Below are 20,920 nucleotides of genomic sequence, written 5' to 3' on the forward strand. Positions count from 1 at the left end.
CCATTCAGTTGTACCAATCGCTACAAAGTCTCAAAGGAATGAAACTGGACGGATCACCGAGCATTGACTTAGGCACCAGAAAAGACAATGGCAGAAACAGCCCAGTCAACCGTGCAAAGTCCTCCTTACTAACATCTAGGGGCGCGTGCCAAAATTGAGAACGCTGTCACATAGACTAGTCAAGTAACAGCCTGACTTAGTCATACTCACAGACTCATACCTTACAGGCAATGTCCGAGACATCACCATCACCATCACCATCCCTGGATATGTCCTGTCCCACCGGCAGGACAGACCCAGCAGAGATGGCAGCACAGTGGGATACAGTTGGGAGGGAGTTGCCCTGGGAGTCCTCATGATGTTTTGTGGTTTCAGGTTAAACATTGGCAAGGAAACCTCCTGCTAATTACCACATACCATCCTCCCTCAGCTGATGAATCGGTACTCCTCCATGCTGAACAACACTTAGAGGAAGCACTGAGGGTGGTAAGGACACAAAATGTCCTCTGGGTGGGGGATTTCAATGTCCACCACCAAGAGTGGCTCAGCAGCAGCATTACTGATCGAGCTAGTTGGGTCCTAAAGGACATAGTTGCTAGACTGGGTCTGCAGCTGAGTGGCCCTGGCAGAACCCAAATTGGGTGTCACTGAGCAGGTTATTGCTGAGCAGGTGCTGCTTGATAGTGTTGATGACACCTTCCATCACTTTCCTGATGATCGAGAATAGACTGATGGGGCGGCAACTGGTTGGTTAGATTTATCCCGGCTTTTATATTAACACAAAACATAGAAAAGTACAGCACAGAACAGGCCCTTAGGCCCACGATGTTGTGCCGAGGATTAATCCTAATGTAAAATATAATAACAACCTACACTTTCCTCAACTCACTGCTATCCATGTGCATGTCCAGCAGTCGCTTAAATGTCCCTAATGACTCTGCTTCTACCACCACAGCTAGCAACGCATTCCATGCATTCACAACTTTCTGCGTAAAGAACCTACCTCTGATGTCTCCTCTATACCTTTCTCCTAATACCTTACAACTATGACCCTCGTACCAGTCAACCCTGCCCTGGGGTAAAGTCTCTGCCTATTGACTCTATCTATTCCTCTCATTATCTTGTATACCTAAGGACATACCTGGCAATTTTCCACATTGTCAGTCAAATGCCAGTGTTGTAACTGTCCTGGAAGAGCTTGGCTAGCGAAGCAGCAAGTTATGGAGCACAAGTCTTCAGTATTATTGCCCGAATGTTGTCAAGGCCGTAGCCTTTGCAGAATCCAGTGCCTCCAACTGATTATCCAATAAAATACTCCCCACCCGTGCCATTTAGATAATCGAGGCTCCTCTGTACTGGCCACTCAGTGGCACCCACTTCCCATGAATGAATAAATTTTTAAAAATCCAGTGGGTGGCACGGTGGCACAGTGGTTAGCACTGTTGCCTCACAGCGCTAGAGACCCGGGTTCAATTCCCGCCTCAGGCGACTGACTGTGTGGAGTTTGCACATTCTCCCCGTATCTGCGTGAGCACCCTCCGGGTGCTCCGGTTTCCTCCCACAGTCCAAAGATGTGCAGGGTCAGGTGAATTGGCCATGCTAAATTGCCCGTAGTGTTGGGTAAGGGGTAAATGTAAGGGTATGGGTGGGTTTCGCTTTGGCGGGTCGGTGTGGACCTATTGGGCCGTAGGGCCTGTTTCCACACTGTAATCTAATCTAATCTAATCTAAAAACCCAACTCCCTACTCTATCCTCATAACCCTGCATTTACCATGGCTAACCCACCTAACCTGGACACTATCGGCAATTTTTAGAATGACCAATCCACCTAATCTGCACATCTTCGGACTGTGGGAGGAAACCAGAGCACCCAGAGGAAACCCAAACAGACATGGGGAAAACGTGCAAACTCCACACAGACAGTCATCTGAGGCTGCGGTTGAACCCAGGTCCCTGGCACTGTGAGGCATTAATGCTAACCACTGATTAACTGTTGATGTTAATGTTGATTAGAGATGGTATGGGGTTCAATGAAAACATTACTTAGTATTAAAAGTATCCAATCCAAACTATTATTCATTTGTGATTGTATAATTATCTCATCAGAAATAATTCTCAGATGGTAATAAAGTATCTGTGATTACATATCGTATGCTCAGTGACTGAAGCCCGTATCCCATGTATGAATAAAAAAATTCATGTTGCATTCAGTTTACAACACCTTCAATATAGACTGAGGTCACCAATTCACAGGCAAGTTGCTTAATTCATTTATCTTGTTACAAATATTATATGCTTTTAAATAAAGAGGAACTACTTTGCCTTTTCGTTATTTTCCCCCTTTCATACTTATTTGCTGTTTTTGTTTATGTTTATACAGTGTTCCACACTGGGTATCATTACTTACTTCGCTGCCCTACACTCCTGCCGTATCTCAGTGTAATCCTTGTACCATTCCCCCTCTAGAAAGCTCCCGACTTCTACAATTTAAAGAGCTCTATTAATAGTAATGTGATTTATTTCACCCACTCACTCAACCTATCTATACCGCTTGCAGTTTCCCTGTGTTCTCATCTCAACATGCCCTCCCAAGTATTTCTGTATCATCAGGAAATTTGAATGCATTACACTGTGGGAATGGAGAGTTAAATGTTCACAATTTCAATGGCTAAATGAGGGATTGCAAAGAAACTTGGGAGATGTATAGTAAAGGCTTAATCACACATTTGCTCTAAGAATATAGGAAGGATGTTTTGAAACTTGGAAGGGTTCAGAAAAGATTTACAATAAAGTTGTCAGGGTTGCAGGGTTTGAGCTATAGGGAGAGGCTGAATAGGCTCGAGTTGTTTTCCTTGGTGCATCAGAGGCTGAGCAGTGACCTTAGAGAAGTTGAGAAAATCATGAAGGGCATTGATAGGATAAGTAGACAATGTTTTTTTCCCTCTGTTGGGGGAGTCCAAAACTAGAGGGTTTAGGGTGAGAGGGGAAAGATTTAATAGGGATCTAAGGGGCAACTTTTTTCACACAGAGGGTGGTGTGTGTATGGAATGAGCTGGCAGAGGAAGTGGTGGAGGCTGGCATAATTACAACATCTAAAAGACATCTGGATGGATACATGAATAGGAAGGGTTTAGACAGATATGGACCAAGTGATGGCAAATGGGACTACATTAATTTAGGATATCTGGTTGGCATTGACAAGTTGGATTTAAGGGCTTGTTTCCGTTCTGTACATCTCTGTGAATCTATGACTGTGATAACTACTGAGCACGTGCAAAAGCCGTTATATCATATTGACACCAGATCACATAGAATTGGATCCTGGGACTGTCTGAATATCCTCTCTTACAATGTCCTGGAAATATTTAGGTTTAATAAAGCCTGTCGATCACTCACACAAATCCAGGCATCAGATTGCCACAAAAACCAAAGCAATTTGTTTTCACACATTAGCGTAGGGGACCACTGGTAGGAACTTCAAAGGAATTTTCATTGCCATAGTTAATTTGTATATTTTATCGGATCTGTTTTGGATTTTCTGCTGTTTGTCATTTTCATAAATTACTTGAATAAGGGCGTAGAAGGATGGGTTAGTAAATTTTCAGACAACACTAAGGTTGGTGGAGTTGTGGATAGTCCTAAAAAATGTTGTAGGTTACAGAGAGACACAGATAAGCTGCAGAGCTGGGCTGAGAGGTGGCAAATGGAGTTTAATGCAGAAAGGTATGAGGTGATTCACTTTGGAAGGAGTAACAGGAATGCTGAGTACTGGGCGAATAGTAAGATTCTTGGTAGTGTAGATGAGCAGAGAGATATTGGTGGCCATGTATATAGATCCCTCAAAGTTGCCAACCAGGTTGATAGGGTTGTTAAACAGGCATACTGTGTGTTAGCTTTTATGGTAGAGGGATTGAGTTTCAGAGCCATGAGGTCATGCTGTAGCTGTACAAAACTCTGGTTTGGCTGCACTTGGAGTATTGTGTACAGTTCTGGTCACTGCATTATAGGAAGGATGTGGAAGCTTTGGAAAGGGTTCAGAGGAGATTTACTAGGATGTTGCCTGGTATGGAGGGAAGGTCTTACGAGGAAAGGCTGAGGGACTTGAGGCTGTTTTCTTTAGAGAGATGAAAGTTGAGAGGTGACTTAATTGAGACATATAAGATAATCAGAGAGTTAGATCATGTGGACAGTGAGAGCCTTTTTCCTCGGATGGTAAAAGTTAGCACGAGGGGACATAGCTTTAAATTGAGGGGTGATAGATATAAGACAGATGTCCGAGGTAGGTTCTTTACTCAGAGAGTAGTAGGGGTGTGGAATGCACTGTCTGTAACAATTGTAGATTCGCCAACTTTATGGGCAGTCAAATGGTCTTTGGATAGACATATTGATGAGAATGGAATAGTGTAGGTTAGATGGACTTCAGATTGGTTTCACAGGTGCTGCAACATTGAGGGCCAAAGGGCCTGTACTGCACTGTCATGTTCTATGTTCTATTTAAAATCTCTGATATTCCTCTTGGGGTTCCTGGTTTCCTTGTGAGAAGACAGTTGAATGTACAAGAAATTAAGAATATAAGGAACAGGAGCAAGACTACACTGTATGAAAAATGTCTGACATTTTTGCTTGTGCAGAAGTTCTAGGAATTTGTTGGATGTCTTGTCAGAGATGAAACCTCATTCTATAGTTAGCAGCTTTTAGCATAGAGCAATGTACTGAGAATGTGCCCAAATGAGGAACTTGGCGTAGTGAGAATGAATGATGTGATTGAGCAGGTGACTGATACGATAATAATCCAGGCAGGATGTTGTGCTGGACTCTGGGTGCAGTGAATTATGAGCACAGTATACACAGGAGACCTTCTGAGTCACGAGGTGAGTAATTATGTTACTAGTTAATTAAGTTGGTTGTCACATATAGGCATCACAATAAAAAGAGACATATTTATATAGCATCTAGAGGCGCTTCACTACTAAAAAAGTCACTGTTGTCATATGAGGACATCAACGGTGTAAATACCACAGGGCAGATAAACATATTGTTGCCATGTAAATCTGCTAAAAATAACATTTTCATTGTGAATAAACAAACCAACACCTTTTGGAATTGTCACCTCTTTTTAAAGGAACTTCTGGACTGGACAGTTTAATCTTTGGGTGATTGTAAGGACAATTTCTAAAAAGTAAACTGGACACTTGAGGGGTTAAACTGATGCTGTCTGGACTAATCAGGATTTGGGACTGCATGTTCAACCAACTACCAATATGATAATGACTATTCTGCGACACCATCCTGTGCTGGAGCAGGTTTAGGATTCAGAGATTCCTGTTATTACCCACAGCCTCAGAAAGGTTTAACCAGGGAAAGAAAGCAGCCAGTCTTGAGCAAATGTAAACAGCCAATTATTTCAATTAGTGCAACCATGCAATCAAATTAAATGGTTGATTTGCTTTTCACTGAGAATTCACTGTAAACGAATCAGCATCAACTCTGTGTGTCACTGAATTGTAATATCAAACTGACAGAAGATTATTGTAAAGATACAAATTAAAAAGATGAAATATTAATTTCAAAACTTGTAGGTTTTGCAAGGGTGAAAATCTGGAAACAAGATACTAAATAGAACATTACAGCGCACTACAGACCCTTCTGCCTTCAATGTTGCGCCGACCTGTGGAACCAATCTGAAGTCCATCTATCCTACATTATTCCATTCTTATCCTTATGATTATCCAATGACCATTTAAATGCCCTTAAAGTTGCAGAGTCTACTACTGTTGCAGGTAGGGCATTCCATGCCCCTACTACACTCTGAGTAAAGAAATTGCCTCTGACATCTGTCCTATATCTATCATCCCTCAATTTAAAGCTATGTCCCCTCGTGCTAGCCATCACCATCCAAGGAAAAAGGATCCTCTGATCCACTGTCCACCCTATCTAATCCTCTGATTATCTTATATGTCTCAATTAAGTCACCTCTCAAACTTCTCTCTAATGAAAACAGCCTCAGGTCTCTCAGCTTTTCCTCATAAGACCTTCCCTCCATACCAGGCAACATCCTAGTAAATCTCCTCTGAACCCTTTTCAAAGCTTCCACATCGTTCCTATAATGCAGTGAACAGAACTGTACGCAATACTCCAAGTATGGCTGCACCAGAGTTTTGTATAGCTGCAGTATGACCTCATGGCTCTGAAACTCAATCCCTCTACCATAAAAACTAACACACCGTATGCCTTCTTAACAACTTTCTTAAAGTCGGTGGAGTAGTGGACAGTTTGGAAGAATGTTACAGGTTGTAGGGGGACTTGGATAAACTGCAGAATTGGGCTGAGAGGTGGCAAATGGAGTTCAATGCAGCTAGATGTGAGGTGATGCACTTTGGGAAGAATAACAGGAAGGCAGAGTACTGAGTCAATGGAAAGATTCTTGGTAGTGTGGATGTGCAGTGGGCTCTTGGAGTCCATGTACAGAGATCCCTGAAAATTGCCACCCAGGTGGATAATGTTGTTAAGAAGGCATAAGGTGTGTTGGGTTTTATTGGTAGAGGGATTGAGTTCCCGAACCGCAATATCATGCTGCAACTATACAAAACGCTGGTGCGGCCACACTTGGAATATTGTGTACAGTTCTGGTCGCCCCATTACAGGAAGGATGTGGAAGTGTTGGAAAAGGTACAGAGGAGATTTACCAGGATTTTGCCTTGTTGAGGGGGAAGGTCTTATGAGGAAAGGCTGAGAGACTTAGGTCTGTTCTAATTGGAAAGAAGAAGGCTAAGGGGGGATTTGATAGAGACATAAAAGATGATCAGAGGATTAGATAGGGTAGACAGTGAAAGTCATTTTCCTAGGATGATGACGTCAGCTTGTACGAGGGGACATAACTACAAATTGAGGGGTTATAGATTTAAGGCAGATGTCAGAGCCAGGTTCATTACTCAGAGAGTGGTAAGGGCGTGGAATGCCCTACCTGCCAATGTAGGTAACTCAGCCACATTAGGGAGATTTAAACAATCCTTGGATAAGCACATGGATGATGATGGGGTAATGTAGGGGGACGAGCTGAGAATAGTTCACAGGTCGGCACAACATTAAGGGCCGAAGGGCCTGTTCTACGCTGTATTGTTCTATGTTCTATATTCTAACCCTATCAATCTCGGTGGCAACTTTGAGGGATCTATGTACATGGACACTGATATCTCTCTGCTCATCTATACTACCAAGAATCTTACAATTAGCTCAGTACTCTTTATTCCTGTTGCTCCTTCCAAAGTGAATCATCTCACTTTTCTGCCTTAAACTCCATTTGCCACCTCTCAGCCCAGCTCTGCAGCCTATCTATGTCCCTCTGTAACCCACAACATCCTTCGGCACTATCCACAATTCCACTGACTTTAGTGTCATCCGCAAATTTACTAACCCATCCTTTTACGCCCTCATCCAGGTCATTTATAAAAATGACAAACAGCAGTGGCCCCAAAACATATCCTTGCAGTATACCACTAGTAATTAAACTCCAGGATGAATATTTCCCATTAACTACTACCCTCTGTCTTCTTTCAGTGAGCCAATTTCTGATCCAAACCGCTAAATCACCCTCAATTGCATGTCTCCATATTTTGTGTAATAGCTTATGATGGGGAACCTTAATAAATGCCTTACTGAAATCCAAATACACCACATTAAATGCTTTTCCCTCATCCACCTGTTTTGTCACCTTCTTGAAGAACTCAATAAGGTTTGTGAGGCACGACCTACCCTTCACAAAACCGTGTTGAATGTCCTTATTCTTCTGTAGATGGTTATAAATCCTATCTCTTATAACCTTTTCCAATACTTTACATGCTAGCGAAGTAAGGCTCACAGTCTATAATTACCAGGGCTGTCTCTACTCCCCATCTTGAACAAGGTGACAACATTTGCTATTCTCTAATCTACTGGCACTATTCCTGTAGACAATGACGACATAAAGATCAAAGCCAAAGGCTTGGCAATCTCCCCCCTGGCTTGCCAGAGAATCCCAGGATAAATCCCATCTGGCCCAGGGGATTTATCTATTTTCATTATTCCAGAATTGCTAACACCTCCTCCTTGTGAACCTCAATCCCATCTAGTCTAGTAGCCTGTATCTCAGTATTCTCCTCTTTTTCCAGTGTGAATACTGACCAAAAATATTCTTTTAGCACTTCCCCTATCTCCTTGGACTCCTCACACAACTTCCCATTACCATCCTTAACTGGCCCTAATCTTTCTCCAGTCATTCTTTTATTCCTGATATATTGAGAGAAAGCTTTAGGGTTTTCCTTGATCCTATCTGCCAATGACTTCTCATGTCCCCTCCTGGCTCTTCTTAGCTCTCTCTTTATGTCTTTCCTGGCTAACTTGTAAATCTCAAGCACCCTAACTGAGCCTTCACGTCTCATCCTAACATAAGCCTTCACTTCCTCTTGACAAGAGATTCACCTTCTTCAGTAAACCATGGCTCCCTCACTCGACTGCTTCCTCCCTGCTGTTCATGCTGATCAAGGATATGCAGTAGCTGTTCCTTGAACAAGCTCCACATTTCAATTGTGCCCATCCCTGCACTTTCCTTCCTCTTCCTATGCATCCTAAATCTTGCCTAATCGCATCATAGAACATAGAACAATACAGCACAGAACAGGCCCTTCAGCCCTCGATGTTGTGCTGACCTGTGAACTAATCTAAGCCCATCACCCTACACTATCTCATCATCACCCATATGCTTATCCAAGGATTGTTTAAATGCCCCAAATGTGGCTGAGTTAACTACATTGGCAGGCAGGCATTCCACGCCCTTACCACTCTCCGAGTGAAGAACCTGCCTCTAACATCTGTCTTAAATCTATCATCCCTCAATTTGCAGCTATGCCCCCTCGTACAAGTAGATGTCATCATCCTAGGAAAAAAACTCTCACTGTCCACGCTATCTAATCCTCTGATCATCTTGTATGTCTCTATCAAATTCCCTCTTGGCCTTCTTATCTTCAATGAGAACAGACCCAAGTCCCTCAGCCTTTTCTCATAAGACCTTCGCTCCAGACCAGGCAACATCCTCGTAAATCTCCTCTGCACTTTTTCCAATGCTTCCACAAACTTCCTGTAATGGGGCGACCAGAACTTTATGCAATACTTCAAGTGAGGCCACACTAGCATTTTGTACAGTTGCAGCATGACATCACAGCTCTGGAACTCAATCCCTCTACCAATAAAACCAAACACACCGTATGCCTTCTTAACAGCACTATCAACCTGGGTGGCAACTTTCAGGGATCTATGTACATGGACATCAAGACCCCTCTGCACATCCACACTACCAACTATCTTTCCATTGACCCAGTACTCTGCCTTCCTGTTAATTTTCCCAAAGTGCATCACGTCACATTTATCTGCATTAAACTCCATTTGCCACCTTTCAGCCCAGTTCTGCAGTTTATCCAAGTCTCCATTCAACCCGTAACATTTTTCCACACTATCCACCACTTCACCGACTTTAGTATCATCTGCAAACTTACTAACCCATCCCCTTATGCCTGCATCCAAGTTGTTTATAAAAATGACAAACAGCAGTGATCCCAAAACAGATCCTTGTGGCACACCACTAATAACCGGACTCCAAGCTGAATATTTGTCATCAACCACCACTCGTTGCCTTCTTTCAGAAAGCCAGTTTCTAATCCAAACTGCTAAATCACCCTCAATCCCATGCCTCTGCATTTTCTCCATCAGCCTACCATGTGGAACCTTATCAAAGGCTTTACTGAAGTCCATGTATACCACGTCAACTGAACTACCCTCTTCCACATGCTTGGTCACCTTCTCAAAAAACTCTCTGAGGTTTGTGAGGCACGACCTGCCCTTGATGAATCCATGTTGACTATTTCCAATCAAATTGTTGCTTGCTTGGTGATTATAAATCCTATCTCTTATAATCCTTTCCAAATATTTTCCTACAACAGACATAAGGTTCACTGGTCAATAATTACCTGGGTTATCTCTACTGCCCTTCTTGAACAAGGCACAACATTTGCAATCCTCCAGTTCTCTGTAGACAATTATGACTCAAATATCAAGGCCAAAGCTCGGCCATCTCCTTCCCAGCCTCCCAGAGCAAAAATCCCATCCAGCCCAGGACTTATCCACTTTCACACCTTCTAGAATTGATAACACCTCCTCCTTACTAACCTCAATCCTTTCAAGTCTCATTGCCCATATCTCATTCTTCTCCTCTACAATATTCTCCATTTCCTCAGTGCAAACATATGAGAAATATTCGTTTCACACCTCTCCAATCTCCACAGGATCCACACACAACTTCCCACTTCTGTCTTTGACTGGCTCTATTCCTACCCTCGTCATCCTTTTATTTCTCACATACCTATAGAAAGCTTTAGGGTTCTCCTTTATTCTACCTGCTAAAGACTGCTTGTGTTCCCTCCTTGCTCTTCTTAACTCTCTCTTTAAATACTTTATAGCTATTCTGTAACTCTCCATCGGCGCATCTGAACCATCTCGCCTCAACGTTATATATGCCTCTCTCTTCCACTTAACAAGAGATACAATTTCTTTAGTAAACTATTTACCATCGCCTTGGAAAGGGAAAGGAGCAGCTACTGAGGGAAGATATTTAATTGGGTATAAGGAAATTATGACGCTATCAGACAGAAGTTGGGAAGTACAGACTGGGAGAAATTGTTCCACAGAAAGGGCACAGCAGACATGTGGAGACTGTTTAAGGAGCAGTTGTTGCGAGTGATGCATGAATTTGTTCCTCTGAGACAGGCAAGAAGGGGTAAGATTAAGGAACTTTGAATAACGAGAACAGAGGAGCTTCTCGTCAAAAGGAAGAAGGCAGATTACGTAAGGTGGAGGAAGCAAGGATCTAGCACAGCTTTAGAGGATTACAGGCTTGCTAGAAAGGAGCTCAGAAATGGACTGAGGAGAGTCAGGAGGGAGCACAAAAAAGGCTTGGCAAGAAGATTTAGGGAGAACCCAAAGGCGTTTTACTCATACGTGAGGAATAAGAGAATGATCATGGAGAAGGTAGGGCCGATCAGGGAAAGCGTAGGGAACTTGTGCGTGGAGTCTGAGCAGCTAGGGGAAGCTCTAAATGAGTTTTTTGCTTCAGTTTTCACCAAGGAAAGGGGCCTTGTTGTGAATGAAAACTTTGAGGAGCTGGGATATAGGCTTGACGAGCTCAAAATTGATGAAGTTGATGTGTAGAAATTTTGGAAAACATTAGGATTAATAAGTCCACAGAGCCAGACCAGATTTATCCCAGGCTGCTCCGGGGAAGCGAGAAAGGAGGTTGCTAAGCGCTGGCGAGGATATTTGCCTCCTCACTCCTCATGGGAGTCGTACTGGAGGATTGGAAGGAGGCAAATGTTGTTCCTTTTTTCAAGGGCAATAGGGAAATCCCTGGCAATTATAGACCAGTCAGTCTTACGTCTATGATCAGCAAAGTTTTGGAAAGAATTCTGAGGGATAGGATTTATGACTATTTGACAAAGCATAGTGTGATTAAAGGTAGTTCAGCATGGCTTTGTGAGGGGCAGGTCATGCCTCACAAATCTTATTGAGTTCTGTGAGGAGGAGACAAGACAGGTCAACAAAGGTCGAGCAGTGGATGTGGTGTATATGGACTTCAGCAAGGCATTTGATAGGGTTCCCCATGGTAGGCTCATTCATAAAATCAGGATGTATGGGATACAGGGAGATTTGGCTATCTGGATTCAGAATTGGCTAGCTGACAGAAGGCAGAGAGTGGTTGTAGATGGAAAGTATTTTGCCTGGAGGACAGTGTTGAGTGGGGTCCCGCAGGGCTCTGTTCTTGGGCCTCTGCTCTTTGTAGGTTTTATAAATGACTTGGATGAGGAGGTTGAGGGGTGGGTTAGAAAATTTGCAGATGATACAAAGGTTGGAGGTGCCATTGATAATATCAGGGCCAATGCAGGCTGCAGCATGACATAGACAGGCTGCAGAGCGGGGCTGAGAAATGGCAGATGGAGTTCAACCTGTATAAATGCAAAGTGATGCATTTTGGAAGATTAAACTCGAATGCTGAATATAGGATTAAAGACAGGATTCTTGGCAGTGTGGAGGAGCAGAGGGATCTGGGTGTGCAAGTACATAGATCCCTCAAAGTAGCCACCCAAGTGGATAGGATTGTTAAGAAAGCATATGGTGTTTTAGCTTTCATTAACAGAGAAATTGAGTTTAAGAGCTGCGAGGTTTTGCTACAGCTCTACAAAGTCCATGATGAGACCACACTTGGAATATTGTGTCCAGTTCTGGTCGCCCTACTATAGGAAAGATACAGAGGCTTTGGAGAGGGTGCAAAGAAGGTTTACCAGGATGCTGCCTGGACTGGAGGGCTTGCCTTATGAAGAAAGGTTGAATAAGTTCAGACTTTTCTCTCTGGAGAGAAGGAGGAAGAGAGGAGACCTGATCGAGGTATACAAGATAATGAGAGGAATAGATAGAGTCAATAGCCAAAGACTTTTCCCCAGGGCAGGATTGACTAGTACGTGGGGTCATAGTTGTAAGGTATTAGGAGAAAAGTATAGAGGAGACATCAGAGGTAGGTTCTTTATGCAGAGAGTTGTGAATGCATGGAATATGTTACCAGTGGTGGTAGTGGAAGCAGGGTCATTGGGGACATTTAAGCGACTGCTAGACATGCACATGGACAGCAGTGAGTTGAGGAATGTGTAGGTTAAGTTATTATATTTTACGTTAGGATCAAACCTCGGCACAACATCGTGGGCCTAAGGGCCTGTTCTGTGCTGTACTTATCTATGCTCTATGCTCTAAACCACGGTTCTCTTATCTTTTCACTTCCTCCTTGCCTGACAGGGACACACCTAACAAAGGCACACAATATCTGTTCCTTAAACCAGCTCCACATTTCAATTGTCCCCATCCTCTATATTTTGCTGCCCCATTCTATGCCTCCTTAGTCTTGCCTAATGGCATTCTAATTGCCCTTTCCCCATTTATAACTCTTGCCCTGTGGCATGTACCTATCCCTTTCCATCGCTAAACTAAACGTAACTGAATTATGGTCACTGTCTCCAAAGTGCTCACCTACCACTAAGTCAAACACCTGGCCTGGTTCATTACCAAGTACCAGATCCAGTGTGGCCTCCCCTCTTGTTGGCCCTTCGATATACTGTGTCAGGATACCCTCCTGTACACATTGGACAAAAACTGATCCTTCTTATGTAGTAGAGTTACAGCATTTCCAATCAATGTTGGGGAAGTTAAAGACCCCCATAATGACCACCCTGTTCCTTTCACTCCTACCCAGAATTATTTTGCAATCCTCTCCTCCACCTCCCTGGAACTCTGCGGAGGCCTATAAAAAAGTCCCGGCAATGTGACATGTCCTCTCCTGTTTCTAACCTCAGCCCATACCACCTCAATAGACGAGTCCTCGCAAATGTTCTTTCAGCCACTGTTATACTGTCCTTGACTAACAAAGCCACACCTCCCCCTCTTTTACCACCTTCCCTGATTTTGATGAAAGATCTAAACCCTGGAACCTGCAACGTCCATTCCTGACCTTGCTCTATCCATGTCTTTGAAATGGCCACAACATTAAATTCCTAGGTACCTATCCATGCTGCAAGCTCACCTACCTTATTCCAGATATTCCTGGCGTTGAAGTAGACAAACTTCAAACCAGTTCGCTGTCTGCCAGCATACTCCTCTGACCATGCAATCCTGTCCCTGTCCTCCCTATTCTCATCCTCCTGTGCACTGGAACTACAACACAGGTTCCTATCCCCCAGCTGAGCTCGTTTAAACTCACCCGAAAAGCACTAGCAAATTTCCCACCCAGGATATTCGTACCCCTCTGGTTCAAGTGAAGACCATCCTGTTTGTAGAGTCCCACCTTCCCCAGAATGAGCCCCAATTATCCATATACCTGAAACCCACCCTCCTGCGCCATCCCTGCAGTCATGTGTTCAGCTGATATCTCTCCCTTTTCTTCACCTCACTATCATGTGGAACGGGTAACATTCCAGAGATAACAACTCTGTTCTCACTCTCAGCTTCCACCCTAGCTCCCTGAAATCCTGTCTTACATCCCTGTCCATCTTTCTATGTGAACCATGACTTGGGGCTGGTCACCCTCTCCCTTCAGGACCCTAAAGACACAATCTCAGACATCACAGACCCTGGCATCTGGGAGGCAACGCACCAATCGCGAGTCTCTTTTGTTCCCAGCAAACCTTCTATCTGACCCTCTAACTACCGAATCCCCAATGACTAACACTCTCCTCCTTTCCCTCCTTCCTTTCTGGGCAACAGGGACAGACTCTGTGCCAGGGACCTGTACCCAACTGCATGCCCCTGGCAAGTCTCATCCCCCTAATAGTATCCAAAACGGTATACTTGTTTTTCAGGGGAACGACCACAGGAATCCCTGCACTGACTGTTTTCTCCCCCTTTGAACAGTCACCCAGCTTTCTTCATGCCTTGGAATAACTACTTCCCTGTAACTCTTATCTATCACAGTCTCTGCCTCCTGAATGATCCGAAGTTCATCCAGCTCCTGATCCAGTTCCCTAACACGGTCTTGGAGAAGCAAGAGTTGGGTGCACTTCCTGTCGATGTACTTGAATGGGACACTAATGGCGTCCCTCATCTCCAGAATCATGCAGGAGGAACATTCCTCTCCCTGCACTGCCATCCCTACTAGTCCCCATATCAGAAAGTAAAAAAGAAGAGAAGCTTACCTGATGTGTCCCTGGTCTTTAAGGTTAGACGAGGTGGATGGGTGGGAGGCCCTACAAGGGTAGGGGCTGAAAATGTGTTGCTGGAAAAGCGCAGCAGGTCAGGCAGCATCCAAGGAGCAGGAGAATCGACGTTTCGGGCATGAGCCCTTCTTCATTCCTGAAGAAGGGCTTATGCCCAAAACGTCGATTCTCCTGTTCCTTGGATGCTGCCTGATCTGCTGCGCTTTTCCAGCAACACATTTTCAGCTCTGATCTCCAGCATCTGCAGTCCTCACTTTCTCCTACAAGGGTAGGGACTCAGGTTTAGAAAACACTCACTTATATAGCTGAGGAGAAAGAAAAGTCCCTCCTTTCCCTGAAGCCTCTGCTTTCTGAGGTGCTGCTGCAGCTGACACTCGAAGTAAGCTTTTAAAGTTTTAAATCAGTGACTCACCTTTCCCGACATGCTTCCGATCATAATTGCCTTTCCCTCAGCAATAACTCTTGTCCTGTGGTATATATCTATCCCTTTCCATCGCTAAAGTAAACATCCAAATTGTGGTCACTATCGCCAAAGTGCTCACCTACCTTCAAATCTAATACCTGGCCAGGTTCATTACCCCAGTACCAAATCCAATGTGGCCTCGCCTTCTGTTGGCTTGTATATACACTGTGTCAAGAAGCACTCCTGCACACACTGGACAAAAACTGACCCATCTACGGTATTTGACCTATAGTATTTCCAGTCAATATTTGAAAAGTTAAAGACCACATAACAAATACCCTGTTACTCTCGCTCCTATCCAGAATCATCTTTGCTATCCTTTCCTCCACATCTCTGGAACTATTTGGATGCCTATAGAAAACCCCCAACAGAGTGAACTCTCCTTTCTTGTTTCTAACCTCAGCCCAAACTACCTCAGTAGACAAGTCCTCAAATATCCTTTCTGCCACCATAATACTATCCTTGACTAACAATGTCACACTTATCCCTCTTTTACCATCTTCTCTGTTCTGATTGAAACATCTAAATCCCGGAACCTGCAACAACCATTCCTGTCTCTGCTTTATCCATGTCTCCGAAATGGCCACAACATCGAAGTCCCAGGTACCAACCCAGGCTGCAAGTTCACCCACTTTATTCTGAATGCTCCTGGCGGTGAAGTAGACACACTTCAAACCACCTTCCTGCTTGCCGGTGAACTCTTGCGACTTGAAATTTCATTTCTGAACTCACTACTCTCAACCTCCTGGACATTAGAACTCCAATTTATATCCCCATCCCCCTGCTGAATTAGTTTAAACCCTCCCAAAGAGCATCAGCAAATTTTCCCCTCAGGATATTGGTACCCCTCTGGTTCAGGTGTAGATCATCCTGCTTCTAGAGGTCCCACCTACCCCAGAATGAGCCTCATTTATCCAGGTATCCAAAACTCTCCCTCCTGCACCATCCCTGTAGCTATGTGTTCAACTCCTCTCTTTCCCTATTCCTTGACTCACTAGCACGTGGCATGGGCAACAAACTAGAGACAACAACTCTGTTCTAGTGTTAAGCTTTCACGCTCGCTCCCTGAATTTCCACCTTTTATCCCCATCCCTGATACTGACTGAGGAATACACTGTCCATTCAGTAAACAGATCAGGGATTGTCCAATAACTTAATCTTCTGGGGAAATAGAGAAAATTTAGAATTTTAGTTATAGAAATTTACAGTACAGAAGAGGCCCTTCAGATTATTGTGACTGTAATGGTCCCTGAAAGAGCGACCCAGATCGTCCCATTCTCCAGCCCTATCCCCATAGCCCTCAAATTTAATCACCTTTCAAATATATATCCAGCTATGTTTTGAAACATCCTAAAGAATCCACAACTCCACCACATTTTTTTTGGTGGGGTGGGGGTGGGGAGTGCCAGCATGGTACCCCAGTGGTTAGCACTGCTGCCTCACAGCTCTAGGGACTCCGGCTCAATTCCAGCCTTGGGCGACAGTCTGTGTGGAGTTTATACATTCTCCCCCTGTTTGTGTGGGTTTCCTCCAGGTGCTCTGGTTTTCTCCCACAACCCAAAGATGTGCAGGTTAGGTGAATTGGCCATGCCAAATTACCCATAGTGTTCAGGGATGTGTAGGTTGGGTGCATTAGTCAGGGGCTAAGTGTAGGGGATTGGGTCTGGGTTAATGTAGACTTGTTGGGCTTTAGGGCCTGTTTCCACACTGTAGGGATTCTAATTCTAACTCTCCAAGGCAGTACATTCCAAATTCTAGCAACTCTCTGAGTAAAGAAGCTTCTCCTCATCTCACTTCTAGCTCTTTTGCTTACTTGAAATGGTGACTCCTAGTTATTGACATACCAACTAGTAAAGACAGTGTATCCTTCTTTATCCTGTTAAAATTTTTCATAGCTTTGAACACCTCAATAAAGTTTCATCTTAGTCTTCTCTGCTTCAAAGAGAATAAGCCCAATTTCTCTAGTCTTTTCTTACATCGAAAATCTCTCATTATTGGCATCATTCTAGTAAATCTCCTTTAAACTCTCACTGGGACTTTAACATCCTTCCTTAAATAAGGAGCCCAGAACTGAACACAATGATGCAAATGTGGTCTGACCGATGATTTGCAGAAATCTTTCATCACTTTTTTGCTTTTGTACTCAATGCTTCTATTTATAAACCCAAGGATCCTATAGGCCGTCTGAACAACTGTTTCAACTTGCCTGGCCAACTTCAGAGAATTATGCACTTGAACCCTGAGGTCCCTCTGCTCCTGTACTCCCCTTAGAGTTGTACCATTGGGCCTGTATTGTCTTTCCATGTTTGTTCTACCAAAATGCATTACTTCATATTTCTCTGCACTGAAATTCTTCTGCCAGGGGTCTGCCCATTTGACCAACTTGTCAATGTCTGTCTGAAGCTGTACAGTCATCCTCACAATTCATTATTCTCACTAGCTTAGTATCATCTATAAATTTAGAAATGTTGTCTTCAACAGCCATCTCCAAATCATTTATATAAAACAGAAAAAGCAAGGGTCCCAGGATTGATCTCAGAAATGTCCTATCCTCTGTTTCCTTTCTTTCAGACAACTTTTAATCTATGCTATCAAAGAGCCAGCTATCCTAAACATTTCCAATTTGCTAACCAACCTTACAATGTGGCACTATAGCAATTGCTTTCTGAAAATCCAAATATATAACATTTACAGCACTACCCTCATCCACTGCCTTTGTTACCTTGTCAAATGACTCAATTTCTGTCACAATATAAGTGTATTGCAGGGAAATAGCGTAATAAATAACAACAGAATCACATTATATCAACCTGGGGTTCAAGTGCTACCTAAATTCCAATATTAGCAGGTATTAGTGCAGAGGTAAACAGACTAGATACAAGGGTAAAGGAGGTCATAATTGAATCAGGTTTTATTAATTTTATTTTCATTGATGTTATTCATTTCTTTGTTCATTCATTGGTGAAAGCTTTTTTTATCAAGGTTGCCGTATGACAGGGTGTGAAAGCAGCTTGATTTTAGCTCCCATTATCAAAATCTTCCAAATCCTTTCCTGTTACACTTCCTCCTTTAAGCTACAGCTGTTAAAACTTTGATTATATTTTCACTAGTAATTGATTTACTTTATTAACCATCTATTCTTTTCAACCTTATCAGCGATTTGTCATACGTCTTGATCTTTTTTCAATGTTTTACAATTTTAAAAATCCTGCCCTTCTGTTTTTCCCTCAGATATTCTGATTAAGGTCTGCATCTTGCCATTTGGGAGCTATAGGGACATGGGAGGAGGTCTTTCAGCCCATCGAGTCTTTCCTCATTCAATATATGAGCACAGCTGGTCGAAGACTTTACTGCCTATTACATGCCTCATCCTCATCACCCTGTACACTGCTGAAATCTATCAATCTCAACCTTAAACATGCTCAAAGACAGAGCTGCCACAGTTTTCTGTGGTAAAAAATTCCAAAGGTTCACAAGCCTTTGAGAAAAATAATTTCTCCTCATCTTGGACCTAAGTGGTATCTCTACCATTTTTAAATTGTGCCTCCTGATCTTAGACGCTCCAACCAGGGGAAATATCTTAGTTGTGTTGATCCTGTCTATCCCTTTTAAGTATTTTGTAAGTCTCAATGAGATAATCTCTGATCTTTCAAAATTCATGAGAATACAGGCCCATTAGCCCAATCTCTCTTCATAGGACAGACCTACCATCCATAAACAGGTCTGGTGAACCTTTGATGTACTCTCTCTTTGGCGATAATATTTTTCCTGAGACAAGAAAATCAAAACTGCAGTGAGTACTCCAGGTGTAATCTAATCAAGCTTCTCTACAATTGAAGCAAAATTTTATTACTCCTGTACTCAAGTCCTCTTGCAATGAAGATTAAAATGCCATTATCCTTCCTAATAGCTTGCTGCACCTGCATGTTAGCCTTCGGAGACTTATCGACATGGACACCGAGGTCCCTTTGTAATACCAACACTTTGTAACCTCTTACTTTTTAAGAAATGCTCTGCACATTGGTTTCTCTTACCCAGTGAAGAACCTCACATTGTTTCATATTACATTTTGTCTGTCATGTTCCTTTCCATTTCCTCAGCCGAATCAAACTTTCCTGAAGCCACTTTCTATCTTCCTCACACATTCTCACTTAATTTCGTATCATTCACAGATTTGGAAATAGTACATTTGCCCCCCAAGTCAAAATCAGTAATATAAGACTGTTTATAACTGTAATCTCAATGTTTTATATTGTCTCAATGCACGCTCAGCTCTAAACCATCATAGGTTTAGCTTAAGGGAACAAAATATTATTGCCTCACCATCTTTTATCTTAAAGTCATATGTATTTGGATTAGTTATTTCAGTATTAAAAATCAGTTTAAAGGCTATTAAGCAAATTCCAGCACTTATTTTATATGATCAGAATGCAGTGTTTCAGTAAGTGTCTACATTTGTTTCTTTCACATCGTCCATTTCCCCTTTGGGGATTTGTTTTTGAAGGATTAACAGGCTTATTATTAACCTGTCAAACAGAATCATGAACATTTCCTTCTATGGTGAACACATCTTGCATGGTACTCAAATCCTGAAGCTCTGACTAAGAGGCAGGTGAACACTATGTACTGAACCGCAAGAACTTTGACAGCTAGAGTCCATTTCTCCATGCTATTCATATTGCACAGTTTCTTGCACTGTGAATTCATTCTTTCATTCAATTCAAGTCAATTCCATGTCAGAATTACTAAAAACTAATGATTCAACATGTTTTAAATGTCTCCTTTGTTCTAAAGTACTCAACAAATTTGAACAATGTATTTATTTAAATGCATTTGAAATTCTTAAACTATTTAGATTAAAATAAAAAGAATCAAAATTAAAGTAACATTTTCACTGACCACCACAAATTACTTTATCACTGAATATGAATTCACGTGTCTTACATATCTAGCCGAATTTTTAATGCAGTAAATTAAACATGACAGATGCAATAAAATGTATGGAAAAATATATGAAATCCAATTGTAGATTTATTCTGATGTCTAACTCGTCTAAATCTCCAAATGTTGCAGTTCAAGGAATCTGCTGAGACTGAAATTGTGCTGTGGTTACACAAACAGACAAAATAAAGAAAGAGATGGTTCTTCAAACTTTAGCTGGTGTGCTCTGGTTTTGACAGTTCTCAGTCATGCTTAACCTTTCATTAAAATTGACAAGTAATTACCTGCAGATATTGAAAAGAACAAATTTAAACTCTCTATTAAAACTTATTAGAATACTATTTAGAATATATACAGCAGGATAAAGTAAAGACCTTACTGTACCTTGTGTGAGCCCCACACAGCTTCCATGTAAGATTTAGCCAATGCTAAAATAAAGTATCGACTGTTGTTAAGAATAGCCAGCAGGGAATGAAGTTGACCTCAGAGACAGATTAACTTACTTCATCAGCTGCTAACTGATACTTCATATCTATGGTATTTCGTTTGGATCATAACTCAAAATTACTTGAGTGCATTAGTTTCACATGGAATATCTAATTGAACAAATAAATTATTATCAACAGAACTTTTGTGTTTAATTAGGACATATCTTTTTGAGAATTAATTATTTTCACCAGTCAATTTATGGACACATTTAAAAGAAATGGCACACAAATATTTTTAGCTTCTTTAATAA

At 42.4% G+C, this 20,920-nt stretch overlaps 1 protein-coding gene across 4 annotated transcripts in view; it reads right to left on the reverse strand.

The window, feature by feature from the left end:
- Positions 1-20,632, reverse strand: part of sync (syncoilin, intermediate filament protein) — a 72,515-nt gene extending 51,883 nt beyond the window's left edge. For 3 of the 4 annotated variants that reach the window (XR_006315942.2, XM_043719669.2, XM_043719670.2), the window contains exon 1: positions 20,566-20,632. Coding sequence is in view for 2 of the 4 variants with exons in the window: in XM_043719669.2 (XP_043575604.1) it covers positions 20,566-20,592 (27 nt within the window). In the remaining 2 variants the exon portion in view is untranslated. Of the gene's footprint in view, positions 1-14,756; positions 14,894-20,565 lie in introns of those variants that run through there. The other variant, XM_087976652.1, reaches the window with a different exon arrangement.
- Between the last annotated feature and the right edge of the window lie 288 nt (positions 20,633-20,920).

The sequence above is a fragment of the Chiloscyllium plagiosum genome, unplaced genomic scaffold (genome assembly GCF_037043375.1).
Source record: "Chiloscyllium plagiosum isolate Xiang-an unplaced genomic scaffold, Cpla_swu_hap1 HiC_scaffold_30, whole genome shotgun sequence".
In the NCBI taxonomy this organism is placed as follows: Eukaryota; Metazoa; Chordata; class Chondrichthyes; order Orectolobiformes; family Hemiscylliidae; genus Chiloscyllium; species Chiloscyllium plagiosum.